At 39.3% G+C, this 19,616-nt stretch overlaps 1 protein-coding gene across 3 annotated transcripts in view; it reads right to left on the reverse strand.

Moving 5' to 3' along the window:
- The window catches only part of ROBO1 (roundabout guidance receptor 1), a 1,423,180-nt gene that overhangs the window by 191,871 nt on the left and 1,211,693 nt on the right, over nt 1-19,616 (reverse strand). For all 3 annotated transcript variants that reach the window (XM_069204141.1, XM_069204140.1, XM_069204142.1), the window contains one exon: nt 5,021-5,178. In XM_069204141.1, the coding sequence (XP_069060242.1) occupies nt 5,021-5,178 (158 nt within the window). The remainder of the gene's footprint in view (nt 1-5,020; nt 5,179-19,616) is intronic.

The raw sequence follows: 19,616 nt of genomic DNA on the forward strand, positions 1-19,616 counted from the left end.
AGTCCCATTGTTACCGCTCTCTCCATGCACCATATGCTGTGGCAGTACTGACTAGGTTATTTGATATGTATGTTTAAAAAGACGTCAAAACCGCACCCACATCATGCAAATTGATTCCACATCAGCTCTGATCCTTAGTGGGATTGCATATCTATGAGTATTTATGTTGTTACTGGGTCAGAAGGAATGACCAGTTTCATTAGCAGTAGCCCTTCTGCTCTAAAATGTCTCCACAATCTACACTAAGGTAGACTGAGCAAGTTCCATTGACTACACTAGCTGCTATCTCCTGACAACTATTCTTTTGACTATAATTGGGTCATAATGGACGAAAGCACTTATTGAGCACCACCCCTTACAAGTTTAAAAGCGGATGGGCATTACTTATGAACTCGTATTATGCCAACGTGTGTGCCCCATATACTTCCTTCCAATGGTCATGCACAATCTTCAGGGCAAAATCAAGTGTTATGGTGCAACAATTCATTCAACCATATGGAACACATTGTGCAGAATAATGAAAGAATAACACCTAGGATTCTTCTTCCTTTTATTGGGAACTGGTTTCTGGCAGGATTTCTCTTCCATTTTAATGCAGATTGAGACTGTGACACATCAGGTCTCTAGGGATTCGCTTCTGCTGTAAAGGATAGGGAGTGATTTAATTACATTAATAAATTATTGCCATTTAGGCGGAATTGTAATGTTGCAATATCGAAATTTGTATCACTCTGGCGTAAAAAGATACATGTTGTAACCCTCAGCAATAACAGAATGAGAAATTTTAATTCCACTAATCGCCATGTAATGAGTATCAGATCAACTCTCCTATGGAGTTCTTCTTTAACATTAAGGAAATACAGTAGCAGTGAAAAAGAGTCTCACCCTTCACACATGCAACAAAATGTAATTTACAGACTAGGGATAGATACCCATCAGTTTCCTCAGTGTTCCTTAGCCAAATGTCACTGGATGTGGCAGTTTATATAATTGCAATTAACTTTGTTGAAGGGATCCTAATGTGCTGTGTTCCAAAAGCTGAAATTAGACATGTGCACTTGGTCTTTTTGTACTGAATGGCACTGATTCAAAATTGCATTATTTGCTTCATTCCTCAAATCTGTTTTATTGATAGTAAGATAGACTCTTATCTGTTAAAAATCTTCCAGAAATCAATTTTCTTTATGTATGTGGAAGGACCCTGTATTGTAAATACAATTTACATATTGTGTCTGAAAGAGGTTCCAGAGAGCAAACTAGAGGAATGCATCTTCTTTATAAACTGTTTTTTGAGAAGTAACTATGCAAGGATGTTTTGGAAAAGGCTCTCCAAGAAAGTAAACCTCACATCTGTAAAACTAAGAAAAGAAGCCCCAACTGTCACTTCCATAAATTGTCTTCTAAGTTGGACTACAATTACAAAAAAAGCCCCATACACTGGTGCAAATTCTGATTGTACACTTCAGTTTGACAGTGTAAATCTTGATTATGCCTCTGACAGTATGCTCTTCGCAAGTAGAGCTAAGATTGGCCAAGGCAAGGGTCCATATTGAAATATTACTTTCCAGAACTAAAGGTTGATTTTCCAGTGATGGTTAAATTAACAAAGTCAATTAATAAATTCAGTTTAAAAGCACACATATGCAAAGCTTCCAGGTGATATAATTAGAACATAACTATCACAGTGTCTGCTTGAAGTGAATGGCCAGAAGAAAGGAAGTTACAGGAAAGGAAGCAACATTACTGGGTTAAAGCCTGTCCTTTAAACATTTCATCAACAGGGCCAAATACGTTTCAGCTCTCAGGGAATACTGGAGTGATTTCCACTAGCCCTGGTTCTGTTGTCTCAGGTCTTTGATACTCATCACAACAGTTAGTGGTTATTCATTAAATATTTGATATTTTTTAGATTATGTATTAGTCCTAAAATGTAATGTGTTCATGTTCCTTCTTTATTTTCTCTAGATAGCATTTTGACATAAAGCCAAAGAGAATGGGGTTGAAAGAAGCATACAAAATGTCTGCTCTAGGGTTCTACAAAAAGCACCGCTCCTTGTTAGTTGCTCATTCAGCAGAACGAGGTCTGATCTGTGAAGTTAACTGAAACCTTATTATATAGTATACCCTTATTTATTTGACATGCTGTTAGATACATTTGATGTGGATTAGACCAAGGACAGTAAAGCTTTCCTACTGTGGACAATGCACTTACACCCTTTTGACATTGATAAAAGATCTTTCAATTTAAAATACAAGGAACATTTCTTTCTTCAAGACAGATATTAATTATTCCTTCACAGAACATAATAAAAAACCTCTATTCACCTCTAAGATTCCTTTCCTGAAACCTTCTTCTACCCTAGATAAAATGTAATCTCTACAGATAATAGAATTCTACGAATTGGTGCACTATCATTCAAAAAGCTAATGGTTCAGTTGTCTGTGTCATAAGCACTCCTAGCCTTGTTTACAAATTGGGAATATTTTTGGTAAATCAGGGTAGGAGTGGTATGCAAAGTGATAGGGCCTGGATCCAATTCATAAGTAGGATGTGCCACCAAATAAATTCATGGTCAGATGCATTGTCATTACGGGTTTTTCAACGCATTGGTTAATTTAATCCACAAAGAGACTGATTAAATCAATCACGATATTATTTCAAGTATTTAAGGTATTGCCCCAGACATCTACTACTGATTATGAGCAGGTTACTGAACTTCAAGAGGGCCTATCCACAAAGCCATATTGAACTATGGAAAACAGAATTCATGCGATATTCTGTTGCGTACTGTACACACATTTGTGAATTGGTCTCAAAACGTTAATATTGGGAAGAAATGGGAATATTCAAGGAGTATTTATTTACAGTTTGTACAAGTGGAAAGTACGGTGCTCTCTTTGCACTTTTACTAATAGGAAGTTGAACATTTCGGGGCCAGCACACAAAGAAATGCAAAAGAACATAAAAGAGTTCCCCTAAAGCACCACTTTATGAATTCATAAATAGTTTTGTGAAGAGGCCACAGTTATTCCTTCTAAACTGCACCTGCCACAGACTTCTCTATCTAAGAATTTCGGGAAACATCCTGAACAACTAGGTCTAAACCACTACTTGCCTGAATCACTACTGCTAAACAACTAAAAAGTCTCTACAACTAAGTACTGAACAACTACTGTCTAAACAACAATTGTGACTGAATAACAAAGGCCTGAACAAATAATTTTAAGGTAAGGTTTTCTTTTTGTTTTTTTTATGGTTTATTAGTTGTTTACAATATATCTATATATATTAGTTGTTCAGGCAATTGTTATTCAGGCACAATTGTTGTTTGCACAGTAGTTGTTCAGTACTTAGTTGTAGAGACTTTTTAGTTGTTTAGCAGTAGTGGTTTAGGCTATAGGTGTTTAGGACCTAGTTGTTCTGTCACATATTCAAGAATTTCATTGACATTTTCAGCATCTCGATAACACTACATATACATATATGCTAAAGGATCATTTAGCAACAGAGGAGCACCCGTCACAAATATCACATAAACTACGGCCTCAAAAGAAGGTGTTAAGAGTCACTCTCCTATCCAACCTCCAACCTCCACCTTCAACCCCCCTTTCCCGGTGGGCAACATGAACATTAGGACTGTAATGGGTTCAGACTACATTTCATTCCTAAACAAAAACCTCACTGGTCTATTGCATGAGTTGGCCTGTCCTGTTTATCAACACAAATATGACTATATATAACTATACCTCAAAAGTATAATGTTAATACCTTTTGACAAGAACAAATAAAAACTAAAATAGCATATTACCAGATTTACAGCTGCAACCTTGAAAAAGGCAGCAAAAAACAAATTCCAATATCTCACATTCTACTTTGGAGGATGCAATGATAAGGTAGTTGAACTGTCTTCCCAAAAATGAACAAGTTGCTCTACACAACATGGAATTTTGCATAACTATCTTATACAATTAAGTCTCACTTTAAATTGATCCTATCCAGTTATTTGGAAATAACAGTGTTAAGAAACATGGCGTCTTAGACTCGAGTGCAAGCCAAACCAAGTTATAAATCGTGTGACAAATTAATATTACCCGGAGCTAAACTCATATTATTTAATTTGCATCTTTCTTTTTCTTTCATTTATTTAATTTTTCTTAAGCTTCCGTGCTGAACCATAGTGGTCAAAAGCTGGTAACATTATTCAAATGAAAGCTGTCGGGACAGGATAAAAAACATTAAAATTACAAGAAAACATTAATTTTAAAGATTCCAGACAAATTAATTTCCCTTCCTACTGAACATAAGATAGACAGAAACAATGCACAGGTCTGCATGAAAACACTTCCAAATGGCACTTCTTAACCAAAAATGGATGATTTAGGGGGTCGATGTCCACAAAATATTTACATTTTAGGCCTCAATGGAGCGCTCCTCTCAGTCTACATGAATGGTAGACAGTTATTGGCAATGCATGATTCATGCAAGATAGAAGCAAATTTCTAAGAACAGCTTTAACTGGTATATAGGTACATTTGAAATTGATCCAGGCTGGCAGGGAAGTCAATATATCTATTGCAAATTGCATGTTGTGAAATCAAATGTAATTGTCCTTGATACATGTCTCGCCTCTACATAAAAATGCCTTTCAGAGGAGTAAGGGTGCACTTGAGGATAAGAGCCCGAATGGATATCACAAGGGCTTCCACTAAAGTGGGAGAGCGAGTCATAAATTTGTAGTATACTGAAACCCAGACCAGACAATTTAGACAAAAAATGCATCAATGGAGGAAAAAAGGCAATTGATAATGACAAAGGTTAAAATAAAATTTAACATTTCCCAGGAGCCAATAGTGATGCTAATATTAAAACAGCTATATTAATGGAGAAAGGTAAGTGTATCCTGTAAAACTGGCAAACATTTTGGTTTGTCAAAAAGTTAATTTTGATATCAACTATAAATATGTAAACTATATGACACTACATCTCAAATGGTAACACAATGAATATTGTTGGACTTACAGTTATTCTTTCATCTTTATCATCTAAAGGAGAGCCATCTTTTTTCCAGGAGATGGTTGGTTCTGGATGCCCCCTTGGAGGCTGACATTCCATCACTGCAGGCTCACCCACTGCCACCATTACATCTGAGGGGTTTTGTCGAAAGTCATCCCGTAGTACTAGAAAGATATAAGATTAAATGTATAAGGTTCAGGTCAGGAATCTTTATTGAAGACATCTTCTTACATTCACTTACGATCTGTATTGTATTTTTGTGTAGCTGAACATGGGCAATTATAAAACAAGCGTAACATAAACAACAAGTACAGCATATAACTGAAAATGTACACACATAAGAGGCCTGGCCACAAAAATGATAACTAAAATGAATAAAATAGCCACAATAATTTTCTGTTTTACATACCAAAAAACATCCTTCTACTTCTTAGCTCAAGGCATAGTCGTAGCCTGTCTTTGTGGGTTATGTGAAGGCCACTTTATTAGCTTCTAGATCTGTGTGACAGTACTACTCTTTTCTAGCCTACACCAATGGTAGCTTAAATAAGGTCCATCATAGGGCTACAAAATGAATGTGAGAAATTATATCTGTCTCTTCTTGATAAAAATACACTATTTTCGGGGGCTGAGGTAGCTGTCTTAGCTTGTGTTCAGTAAAGAAGTTTTGAAGAAGATCTTTTTCAAATGAAAATGAGTAGAATCCTGCTCTTTGATATATCTATCCACAGTATGACTTAGAGGAAGGTGATAGATACAGACATTGAATATGAAGTAGATTTAACACGCCATCAATCATCTAACTAGAGAAAGAGAGAGAGAGAAAGAGAGGGAGAGAGAGAGAGAGAGAGAGAGACATGTTGATACTGTGATGAAGCTTATCATCTGCAAAATCCAAAGATTATAGCGCATACTAAGGTTGCCAAGGCACTCATGCAGATGTCAGTAGCTCAATAAACATCCTAAAAAGTGACCACATTCACCTCTCAAACAAAGACTGACCAGGAATATTTTCAAGATGCATCTAAAATTTACTTTATGGATAAATATGAAAGTAAGGCCAAAAAATAGTTGTTTCGTGGAGATTTCAAATAATTTGGTGCCCAGATGACACCTGTACTCTTGCATCTAAATATGCAGAATAACATTGGTTGAGTTAAACGTTTGCAGCTTCATCCCACCAAGGTTTTGCCTTCCTGATTAGAACCTGTGATTTTTAATGCCACTGTCGACCTGATAACTAAAACTTTGCCACACACAAAAACAGAGCATGGGCAGATATCAATAAATAGGTTGAATCACCACATCAGATATAGTACATATGAAACTTGCACTTCACAGTCTTACAAAAAAAAGGTTAAACTTGGCAAAATGGTTTGGGTACAATTACTAAGTACCCATACTTCTGTGTTGTATAAAAAATAGGGCACTTAGGAAGAGAAGAAAATAAAATACATAACAACTGTTTATAGTTTCATTTTGTCGGATTTGATGTGTACAATATTATTACTTTCATTCATAATAGAAATTGCAGTTTATAATACCTTTAATTCCAAAATCTGATTCCTTACTTGGGACCACTGTGGTTCATGACAAAAGTACTTTAACTATTTTGTTGTTGATGATTACATGAACCCTGTTTTGCACACCTTTCACCAAGGGCATCGCCTAGTTATTTCTTGGCCCGTACATAATACATTTTTCTGCAATCTGGCTGTTCCATCAGTAAAATGATTTACTACAGAGAGCACATCTTTCAGATGGACACTACATCTTGTAAAATTCTAAAATGAGAAGTTAAATTATAAAAGAAGAGATTGTTCTTGAAGGCTGCTTTAATTGTTTCATTTTGTTATTTAGTGGATGCTGTGCAGGGTTCATCATTACATTTAACAATAAATTAACTTTTCCACTTATAGGCAATATTACCACCTAGATTTACAAAGCCACAGTATTGTATAAAGGGGTATTGCTCCTATGTTTCAAGTAGCTTTCTTAATACGGATTTACAAAGAATACCAGAAGCAATACAACTGAAATAGTGACAATTTCAGAGTGCTTTAACACATGGAATTAACATGTATAGAACTTCTATCAGGTGTAAAATTATGCCTTTGCACATTGCATCAAACACACATTAACACAGGTACGATTAGTTCATGATAACCAGAAAATCTAGACTTCAGTCATTGTATTCAACTAATCTATTTCTGATTCAACAAATAATTCTGAAACTTGCACACTCTAGTAAATCCATAAGTCACTGAAACTACATGCTGCTTGTTTCATGTTCTCATATATATTAAGGTGTGAGCACATCCACTTCTCTTGCAAGCCATCTTCTTTGTATCTCCCAGAGCTCCAACATCATAACTGCTGGTAAAATGTTGGTCTCAAAAAACACACTCAGGACTACCCTTCCAGCCATGAATCAACATGTCCTCTGTCTGACACCAACACATTTCAACCAACGCAACCACCACAGGTCCGTAACTAAGACCACTCTTCCCCATTTGTCCACACACCCAGGTCATATACTCATGCTAACATTACATTTACCAGATGGAGATAGTAGGAAACATAAGGGCACTAGTGGCTCTGTTGTTATGCAGGAGGGGCGGTGAGAGAGAAAATAATTCTCCACGTTGTTTTGCCTGAACTGCTATGTTGAAGCTGTTGGCACTGTTTGGAAAATGGAGATCCAATTATGTAACGGCACAATGAAGTAGGGTGAAGCTAAATTTCAAATAAATCAGTATAATCTGCATTATGTCTGGCATTTTGCATTATGTTTTTTAAGCAAAATGTCAACATTATGTCACATTTAACAATTGGCAGTCGCTCAGGTAAAAAACAAAATCCTATTGCGGAAGCACCAGAACAACATGAATGGACAGAAAAGGAGCAGATTTTATTTGTGGCATTTTTGTTTTTTGTGCCTTGTATCTATTTTGGGCACAAGAATGCAATTCAGGCTTGGAAACAGCACGACATTTGTTTTGTGCAATTTAATGTATTTTTTTCTAAGGTGGACGAAAGTTCACACCATTTTACAAAATGAACATACACTGACTTGTGCACACCCCAGAAGACACCATGACCTTGAAAGCCATCTAGAGAAATTGCAAATGTTGGTTAATACCTGTGCTGTCTCGCCTGCACTGATAGTGCATGTGACAACATACAATGTGTGGATGGTTTGATATTATGAAACATTTAAGTTTAACTGTTTTACCTAACCAGGCTTTTACATTGCTGACAGTAAGATGTTTAACACACACCTCCATTCCATGGAGGATGCACATAACAGACGTTCTGTGGCTTTATATGATATACAACTTAAGTCCATATTTTAATAGAGTTGCTCTTTTTGATGTTCAACCTCAGGTACGCTTTGCCATATGTGAGTCATTTTAAGTAATTCCTAGTCTGTTTCTGTGTTGTTCTTCATTGAAACGATAAGAATGTCAGATACGTGGCAGACGCTGAATGCAAGTAGAAATATTGCCTCACCAAATCCTATCTTCTTCCACTCCCAAATCCACTCATTATCATTTCTATGTGAACGGTAGTGCTCAGCATAAAGTACAGCGTGGCTCATTTCCTTCCAGTGTGCTTTGAAACAAAACAGGCCCCAATTAGGAGGTGACCTCACTTTGGTCAGGCACATCCTAACTAACATTATCAGGGGCTGAAGAATGCGATTTTAAACATTTACTGTGCATTTTAATTAAATTCCTTTCACAATTTAGTATGAAATGTCTGCACAGACTGGGATCTAAAATACACAAAATACACAAAAATAGCTGTAATATTAGTGATTACTTGTGAAAGATATATGTTGTGTGAGTTTAAGGAATACGTTTTAATTGGCAATGTTTGTGACCTGCATTATTAATTTACTGGAGCCTTTATAGGTTTCAACCTAACATGCTTCACTTTTTTATTTTTGATTTTTTAATAGGAACCCGATCACTATTGAGAGAAGACAGCAACACATTGTAAGAAAAGGTACTTTAGGTACAAATGCATCTTAGAATGACTTTTAAAAGCAAAGTGTGCACAAGGACTGGCTCACACACTGTGGAGACTGTGAATCAAAAGAGTTCATGGCCAACTAAACTTTGGGAGTGGGAAATGCGGTGCTCAGGACCAGTTGTCAATGCCATGCAAAGTTAGACAGACCAACATCAAACCAAGTTTAATCAGCAATCCACAACAATGGCGTCTACTGAATAGAGTTATGTAGTATTAGTTATGTTTTGGAGTAGCTTGCTATTCTCTGTTTATTCAGTGGACTGAAATTACTGTTGTACCAAGAGCAGACACATAGAAAAATTAGGAAGTTGTGGTCAGAGGTATTGCACACAAAATGCTCTCATTCTATTGTTGTTCTTTATTCTTTTGTGTTTCAAATGTAACACTTTCATTAATATTGGTCAAGGCACGAAGGGTTAAAATCTCTTGCTGTGCTTTATGCACCAAACACAAATGAAGCAGCTCCCCTGTTGAAGGAGGTGTGGCCCTGTTCAGAGATGGACATAACCAGAGGTTAGATGAGGATGTGTGAAGCAGCGACAGTAAGGTGGAAAGACACACACTCTGATAATGAGTGGGCTGGACGAGGAGAGGTGCTTACCACACTGGGTAAATACCAACACCTCAGGGTGCAATGTGTACTGGGTGCGATACATATCTCCAATGTTAAGGTTACCTATATTGTACTGTAAGATTCATACAGTACTACTACTCCTTTATGGGGAGCTGAACCATTTTCCTGCAAAAGTAGCATGCTACACCATGAAGGGTATGTGACTGGAAGGGAGTTGTCCTTGTTTAGACTCTGTAAGCCATTCCATACCTGATCTGTCCCATTGGTGGGGGAAGTGATCACAGTTTATGGAATGATAAGGATACTGGCTTACGGGCGAGGTCTGAAGGGGATCTGCCAATATGTGGTTTAATACACCCAGGTGCAAAAGTATATTATTTTGCAGGGTGAATTGATTAACCAGCCACAAGGCCACTGAGCATTGAGGTACTAATCTGGGACAGAAAGGTAAAGGAATCCAGAAGTGATTGATCTCACATCTGAAGGAAGGCAGACTTTTTTTAAGGCAGTAATCATATGGGTGTGGCTGGCAGCGGGATGATTTTGGTACCATTCACATCTGCTGGACTTGATTGTGCCTGTGCAGTTGTAGTCTTCAATTCTGGTGAGCACGGTTAAGTTTTGAATTGTGGTGATCACCCTGGAGTTGCGTTTTTTAACCACTGATGCATTCCCTTCTGATTTGGAAATAGAAGGGAAACGTCCCCTTCACGCCAATTCTTATTTTCAGTTCATACAATTACAAAAGGCTTTTGTAAATAAAGGAAATACCTTTTTATCAAAAACTCTGCGGTCTGTGATCGCAAAAAGGTTTTAGATATGTGCCCCCTTATTCTCTCTACGACAATTATGTTGTTTTCTATCCGTTCAAATATAATAGATGGTGAGATACAAGAGAAAAGCTTTTCCAGGTTCTTAATAGGAAAGCGATCGAAATGAAAATAGATCTAAAATTCACACAAGTGCTCCTGCACATAGAACAACCTACAAGAAAATGGAAGGTCGGAGCCAAATAGAGGGCAGACCTGAATGTGTGGAACTGGCATCAGTGAGTGAAATTATTGCAGCCTATTTTCTCTTTCATCCTTCACGAATGTCAACACTTTTTCCATCAATGCTTCATCCGGAATTAAAATACAGCTGTTATCTATAAAGCAATATTTCATCTCGCTAGAAAAAAAAAAAATGTCTTATAAAGACTATAATTTTTTTTTCAAATACCCCTGCCCCACTGAATCAAAGCTCACCTTGCAGAGAGAGATGAGAGATTCGAACATGTATCAAATCACGGCTAGACATATTCACCAGCATCTCTACAACATTACTGCAGTCCTGTATCCATGTACAGAAAAACTTCACAGATAGGAAGTAACAATTACAATTACATGAGACCTATAGCTTCCTGTCAGACACTGAACAGTCAGCAGTGTGAAACTGTTACATACCAGTTACATATTATTCAACTATTAGGAACCATTTTGCTATATATTCAGATTTAAGTTTAACGTGATTTTAAAAATAGGATAAACCTTCAAGCGTTTCGTATTACAAAAAGAGCTGGAAGGCATTTTCTGTGATAATCACCAGTCCCCCAGTTTGGTATTGGAATGGGCTGAATCGGATTGTAAACAACACGATTTATAATTTTTTGCATACTCTTATTTAATTTATTTTATCCGGGTTATTTGTTTTGTGCACTTGCTGCTTCTTTGCTGCTTCTAAGGGGGTCGAAGGAAATGAAGGATTAAGGGAAATAGGAAGATTCAAGATGTCCTACGATGGCAGGTCCTGACTTGTCCTCAAGACAAGGCGTAGGCAGACATTCCTTAGATGAGGGTGGGGGTATTCGCAGAAGGAGAAGTTGCAGCAGTCTAATCCTGGTTCCCACCATTATTTGTAGCACAAAGTTAAATCTGACATGAGGTGGTGCATGTTTTGTTCTGGCGCAGAAGAGTCTTAGTGGTTGGGCAACTGAACAGCAGGACCATAGAAGGTGTTTGGTCTATTAGCAGTTTTGGAGCATTTAAGCAAAGCATGCTCTTATGTATCCAGCACTGGACATAACACAAGCAGTCACCGGTTTTTGCTGGTCCAATAATTCCAGTTCATTCTTTAGGTGGATGAGGGTGCCAATGAAGGCTCTGGAAGGTGATGTTGCAGCAAGCTTTCGTGTGGGCCAGCGGGTCCAAGTGCACACTGAACAGCATCAGCAATAAAAGAGGAATCTTTATATCTTGAGTTTTTGGATGGGTGAAGGAAGAATGAAAAGTGCCTTTTACAAATGGCGTTGTCATCTAGAAATGAAAAGAAAAAGCTCGCCTTTTGCCTCCTAATGCTTGTCAAAGTGTTAAGCCAGCTTGACAGGACTATGCACCCAAACCGAGCTCAAATCTGCAGAGAACCCAAGCAGTATCAGTGTTCACATGTTGCTTTAGCTCCTGACAAAGAAAAGTTCCTCATTCATGCTTTACAGGTTAGAAGCAGTCCCTTGCTGGGCTCAGAAGTAGGTCTGGTGGTCCAGATGTTGGAAGAGCAATTCTAAGAAATAGGTATATTGCTACACAACAGTTTATTGGCTCCTAGCTTTTGTTTGGCAGTAGAATGATGACTAAGTATATGAAATTGACTTTATCATTTCGGGTAAATGGAGGTCTGTAATGAATGATTTTACTAGGGGTTAATACTGTTATTCATCTAATAAAAAGCTTTGCATTGCAGATATATGTTAAGGCACAATCTAAATGACAGAACCATTTTTGTAACCTCAGCCACAGGGATGGGCGTAAACATTTTGACGAAGAAAAGGCTTTGGATGCCTCTTTAAGTAATATGGACATGTAGCTGCTTGCATGCTATGACATGAGTTCAGCAAGCAAGATCAGATTTTCTAAGTGAAATGATTTGTTATGCTGCAACATCAGTGTGGTAACATGAGGGATGTGGAAGCCTAGGGGCACCAACCTCCTGTAGATCCTGAAAATTAGTTTCTCAGCATTTCAAGTTTAGGTGGACCTGAACTGAAAAGGTTTATCCTTGGCTCTACTTGCAATAGTAGTCTAAACCCACGTAGTGAAGGCATCATTTTGTGCGTGCAACTGAAGCGTCTTCCAGTATCGCTACAGCCTCCGCCTTATCCATTTCAAAGTTGCTGGTGTACAATTAGTTGAATTTTCACTTGGCTGATTTGCATTTCCTGATTAGGTGCGTGCTACTTTACCAGGGATGCATGTGATTGTCATCCTATGGTTTGAAAGACTTTGGCGGTCATTCTGACTTTGGCGGGCGGCGGAGGCTGCCCTCCAAAGTCCCGCCGTCAGAATACCGCTGCGCGGTCAGAAGACCGCCGCGGTAATTCTGAGTTTCCCGCTGGGCTGGCGGGCGACCGCCAGAAGGCCACCCGCCAGCCCAGCGGGAAACCCCCTTCCATGAGGATGCCGGCTCCGAGGGCAGTTGCACCCGTCGCGATTTTCAGTGTCTGCTTGGCTGGCGGTAAGGGGGTCGGAATCCCCATGGCGGCGCTGCCTGCTGCGCCGCCATGGAGGATTCCCTTGGGCAGCGGGAAACCGGCGGGACACCGCCGGTTTCCCGTTTCTGACCGCGGCTGTACCGCCGCGGTCAGAATGCCCATGGATGCACCGCCAGCCTGTTGGCGGTGCATCCGCGGTCCCCGGCCCTGGCGGTAGGCAACCGCCAGGGTCGGAATGACCCCCTTTGTCTCTGAGCCTTTCTGTATGAACAGGAATGTATTACTATGGCATGTTAGTGGCCGATTTAATAAAGAGACAGTTCCTTACACCACAGTGTAGTGAAGGTTAATGAGTATTTGCCCCAAGCAGTGGAAAAGCTTATAGCTGACAATGCTAATGTTCAGCATTAGGGAGAAGATAAGATATACACTATGACCGTTTTCAGATATGAGGCTGATGACAAGCTGAGACAACAAAATTCTCCGCATCCATTGCTCTACCTTCTTATTAATTGTTAAATTGGCCATTGTGTTATATTGTTTTCTGGGAGGGAGGTAGACAAGGGGGAAGACCAAAGATAAAGGAGGGTGTAGACATATTTAAGAGAAGACATTCAAGGGAAACAACTGTGTGTGTCTGGCTTTACATGAGAGGGAACCAGAGAAATTGAAAGACATCCCTCTCAATCTTGGATAATCCGATCAGATACATTGAGGACTTCTTTCGAAAGAGCTGTGCACTAATTGAAAGCCTATTGAGAAAGGTGCATTCATGATGGAGTCTTACAATAACAGAAGCAAATTCGAGGCTCCCTTGAAATGAGGCAGCATTAACAAGTACTGTGTTTAGAATTCATCACTGGGTGGCTATTACTGGAGCTATGTTGAGTCATATGAACCTGTGAGACTAAGTGGCATGGGTCATTGACGACATAGCACAATGAGTCACTTATTCTTCAGAGCGTAGTAGTTGATGTGGTCAGATGTTATTTATTATGGTCTTTTTAATATATGAAAAGCCTTGACAAGGGTAAAATGTCTCATTTATGTACAGTAAAACAGAGGAAATACAGTTGTAGGGTATGGTCTTTGCAAATAGAAATAAGGGTCCAATTAAGACCCTTGTAATCCTGTATGGCCAGAAATCAGTGACTGTGTCATCTTGTGATTTCCGTAGGAACATAGAATGAAGAATACGATGATTCAGTTCTACAATCTATTTTGTAGTCCCTTTTGTAATTGGTATGTTTTGTAACAAAATAAAATGCAGACATTTTCTTGGAGATATGTTAATATATACTCATAGGTAGCTTGCAAGTTAGGAAAATGGGATGTTAATGGTCTCTTAAATTAGAACTGTATCACAAAACATCCCAATAGGTAAGGTCCACAGTCCCTGCAGTAAAGATACTGCACATGTGATTGGCAGAACATTTATATCAATGTCCTTTATGCATGTAAGCACACTACGGCCAGGTATGTATGCAGTTTCATTGTGAACCTGGTCATTTTTGTACAAAATAAAGGAGACCAATCACAATGGGTACAAGGGTCACACAGTAAGACGTCCTTTGTACAAAGCACACAAAACAACACTTCTGCTATTCAGAAGCTTTGAAAACAAGAAGTGCTATAATACCACAATTTACCAACCATGGAAAGAAGTCTGAGTTGATGTTGCCGGAATTCAAACCTGTCATGTGCAGATCACCACATTTCAGTGCCGATTATTTGGAGGCATACCAGAATATCTAGGAGCAAATATTATTTCACAAAAAAAAAATTCTCTGATATTCTTTATAAAATGTCAACCCATCGAAATTAATAGTAGAAAATGTTCAGTATCTAAAATACGATAGACAATTTATTTTAGATGCTATTTCTGTCATCCACATCCTGACATTTAACCTATTTCACAAATGTTGTTAGAAAACATTTTACAAAGAGTACACTGTGGAATTAAGGTACGCACAGACAGTGGCGTTATGCAGATTTTCCAGCTGGTGTCAAGTGTTGCATCTGCTGAGTTTGCTCATTTCAATCACTCATTGTTGTGAGCTAAACATGGTGTGTAGGATTTCTTCTTCCCCTGTAGAGAGTATGTTCTCTTCATATTGGTGTGCATAAGTTTCTTGTTAGATTGATCCATGTTTGTTACTTTTGATTAAAAAGGGGTCATGGGTTTTGCAGTTTTGCTGGCAGCCCTTTCCTATTGAATGTAGCTGTCCCTGTTATTCGTTACTTTAAGTATGCAGCTTTTGTGGGATCTCAGTTTGATACACAGAATGAACTGTGTCAACAGCATGCTCATGGTCCTCACATCAATGAGTCTTTTACATTGCAAATTAGAAGGTAATTTACAGTTTGACAAATGTCTCTTCCACCTTATTTACTGTGTACAGGTGCATCTTCTAAATATGGTGAATGCTTTAGCTACAATGTTTGGTGGTTGTCCCACAGCCAACAATCTCTAAATAACCCCTTTACACTGCATTTTTTAAAAGATCTCTATGTCTATTGGAAGTCTTTCATATAAAAGACTGCCAAACGCCTGAAAGTATGAGTGTCTGTTTGTTCTCTGATAATGCCAATAGGCAGTGTTTAACTGGTATGCTTGGCATGTTGGCACTCTATCACCCTCGCACAGACAAAGGAGTCACTTAGAAAAGGCCAGTGTGTGGGCTGGATTTTTTGGTCCCCTGGGCTGTTATAGGACCAGAAAAACCAACCCACACGCTGACTGTTTGTAACTGGTCAATGTGGCAGAGCCAGAGTGCAAAAGTGCCCAGCAGGCCAATCTAAAAACTGCCAATACATAAGGTAACAAGGGCTTGTAGAGTCCAATTAAATCAGGTCCTCCTTAGACTAGTGCTTCAACCCGCTTAATAAGATTAAATATATTAAAAAGATGAATCCTTCATACCACCTATGACTATATTCCAAAATCAGTTTTCAAAGGCTGGCTGGCCCACTGCAAAGACCCTTCATGCGCATTCTATTCTCTTATTTTCTATAACGATTCTCAATTGTTAAACCCATTGACTCAAATATAGTACCAAATTTGCCTCCTCAAGATCAAAACAACCACTCACTAGGATATGCAGATTTTGTCTGCAAAGGTTTACACTTTATTCATTCAGATTCTGCCGAATTTCATAACATCATATATGTGGTATCAGTTAATCCTTCCATTGTCTGGTATATTCTTTCAGTGATTTTCAGATCTATCTGGATTCCCCAGCCACAATGGTTTACAATTTTCAAAAGCAAAGACAATAATTCAAGTAATTTTCCAGCCTCTGTAATTTTTATATTTTGTCTTTTTTTGATCTTCTAGTCCATATTTATTTCTTAGAATATGGGCTGAAGTACAGTGCCTAGATCCTCATTTTTTAAAAGTAATTATGTTTTTAGGTGTAGGGCGCAATCGCTCTGGCCTGTTGTATTCTATCTGTGGGCTTTTAACCACACCCACCGCATACCCATCACTATCCTTCCTTCATGGGCTTGCCTTTCAAAAATCCTTTGTTATCATTGGTAAATGCTTCATGTTTGACCCTAATTGGGGCAGTTTAGTTACCGCCTTGGTCATCAACCCTGTTACATGGATAATTGCACCTTTACCGATACGTTTGACTGCGAGTGAACTTCTTTTTCCTTTTGTGTCTCTCCTTCGCGCTCATGCTCACGGCAGCCGTGGCACTTTTAATCGGCTCGCTTATGTCAACCGTTTTACGTTTCATTTTCAATTTATGTGGCAAGAAAAGTCCAGTTTGGAATTTACAATGCTAATAGCTTTAACTCGACCAAACACGAGACCCATTGCATTGCAAATGCTTGTCTCTACTGCGTACATACGGAAGGCAGGATATATGCACTAGTAACACAGACCAAAGATAGAGGACAGGGCAAGACAGCACCACATGCCAAAGACGTTCAAAAGAGTAGTGGTAAAAAATAAAGCAACATTGAGCAAAAAGAGAATATCAATAATACTCTTCAATCAACATGAATACGGAAAAAAATCTTTTACCATAGCAATGAATGACAATTATCAATTCTCCAGCGCAAAGCGCAAATGCATCAGGAAATGAGAGTCGTGTCCTCTTGGTTTTGATTTCAACAGAGGGCAAAGGCATTCAAGCAGATGGCACTTAAAATTTCTCAATGAATTCCGCATCTGTGTGTACATGTTGCATAAATGCCAATTAAAATGTGTCCGCGTAAATGCAAATCCCTCGCCGATAGAACGCGAGCCAATCTGGCTGGCTCGGGATCAAGGTTAAACTTAATCATGTGCTGAAGTCGAAGCGTGCTGCTTTCGGGTTCTGCATAAATTCCCTGAGAAATGCTGTAATGAAAACAACTCTGCCATTGATTTGTATTTATTTACATTTATAACGACTCGAAGGCCCAAGGCCACAGCTCAAAGGGAAACACAGCCAGTGTACGACTTGGCACACCTCAGCCTGGCAAACAATACCTCTTTAAGTAACAAATGATTCTGGAACATACACATGAAACCTTTGGCAAAAGATTTTATGTAACAATCGCCCTTTCTGGGCCCATATAACCCCTCATTTGTGCAAGTAAGACATGGTCACGCTTAATACAACCCCCAGGCTAAAGATAAGCTCCCATCATATTTCCAAGAGTCACAAGATTAAATATTTAGGATGGGAGCAGGGAGTTATCTTATTAATTACTATAATTCATACCCTCTTCATTTATATTACACTAGTCCATGTCTGTGAAGTATTTGAACAGCTAAACATATGTCAGAATGACTTCCGAAAACGATGAGACGTTAATTGCTCTTGGCTAGCTCTACTGCAATTTGTATTTCCAATTACACATGGAAATGTAATTATATTTTAGTTTGTAAACCAAACATGGTACACCAGTTTAAAGATCCTTATTAGGAACCTGAACTATTACAGGATTTCCTCCACGAAGATGTAATGTACAAATTGGGTATGCTAAGGTGCTCACACGTTTTCTCAGCAGCACTGTGCTCGAATACCATTTGAAGCAACGGGGAGTGGGGAAATTGTTGTTTTTTAGCAGATGAAAAGGATCTCCTTTGAAAAGGCACAGAAACCATGGGTGGATTTTCAAACCATTTTTTGCAGCTCAGATGTGAAAAACATTTTTGAAGGGCTAGATTCAATTCCTGATTAAGAAAATCAGGAATGGCCATATTTGGCAAAAAGGATTTGTGAACATGGAAAACAGGATATAGTGAGGGAATTTTGTGTGGTCGCAAATTTTGGGTTATAGGTAGGCGTGTAGTTGATCCCATGTTTGACCTCTGCAAAAGCAGGTGAACATGCACAACCAAATATATCTGTGGATATTTAAAGGTCACTCTTAATGTTCCATCCTCAAACCATCTGCTGTTTACTCCTGTCAAATGCAGTTGTAGATAAACGTCTAGTGTAAAACTGGCAGTGAGCAAGCACTCTTATATTTAACCAGGGAGAAGTTAACAAGTTACTCCACATGACACATATTTTCCATGCGCAGAAACATGGTGGATATTCCCCCTGCACACATTTTACCCATGTGACTACTCCTGGAAACGAGTACTCCAGTGATTCTCTGTGAATACCCCAAAAGTTGGACGTTTGCTCTGAATGTATGAGAAATGTTCGCCATGCAAATTTTCGACCTTTCTCATTGTGAATTGGTCACAACTGCCTGAGAGCCGATCACTTACATGTAGTGGGACACAATTTGTTCTTACCTGTAATATTTTCTGCTGACCTTTCTGGTGACATCTGTTGTCTGTGTCAACAAGGTGTGAACATCACAGCAGAATTATTTCACTGGTTTGTACAGTGCAACTGCTCCATTTACAGACTCATGTTGCATAGTAAATTATGGGCCTCACTATGAACCTGGTGGTCTAACGACCGTCAGGTTTCCGGTGGCAGTCGGACAGCCACCAATTCAGTGGTCTGAGCACCATATTATGAACGCAGCAGTAGCGCTGTGGTCGGACTGCCAGCACCGACAGATTTCGACTTCACGATGGCCTGGCAGTGCTTGTGGTCCTAATCAGCCAGGGCAGCGCTACTGGGGATAACAACCCTCTTCTCCGCTAATGATTTCACGGCAGTAACAGCACCATGAAAAGGCTGGCAGAGACGGGGTGCGGGAGGACCCAGGAGGCCCTTGCATTGCCCATGCACTTGGCATGGGCGATGCAGGGGCCTCCCTGGCCAGCACTATCACAATGTTCACTGTCTGCTTTGCAGACAGTGAGCATTGTGACCGGCGCTGGTGCATCCTACGCACTACAGCATTGCCTCCGGCTGGATAACGAGCCGGAGACCATGCTGTAGCCAGTTTCCCGCCAGGCCAGTGGGCAGAAGCTGAGGTTCCGCCTGATGACCCAGTGGGGAACTCATAATGGGCCCATCAGGGAGGCTGCCACGCTGGCGGCAACCTCCCCATTGGGACCTCAGCAGACGGGCTTTTCCATCTGCCAAAGTCATAATAAGGCCCTATGTCTTTGTCAC

Source organism: Pleurodeles waltl, chromosome 8, assembly GCF_031143425.1.
Source record: "Pleurodeles waltl isolate 20211129_DDA chromosome 8, aPleWal1.hap1.20221129, whole genome shotgun sequence".
In the NCBI taxonomy this organism is placed as follows: Eukaryota; Metazoa; Chordata; class Amphibia; order Caudata; family Salamandridae; genus Pleurodeles; species Pleurodeles waltl.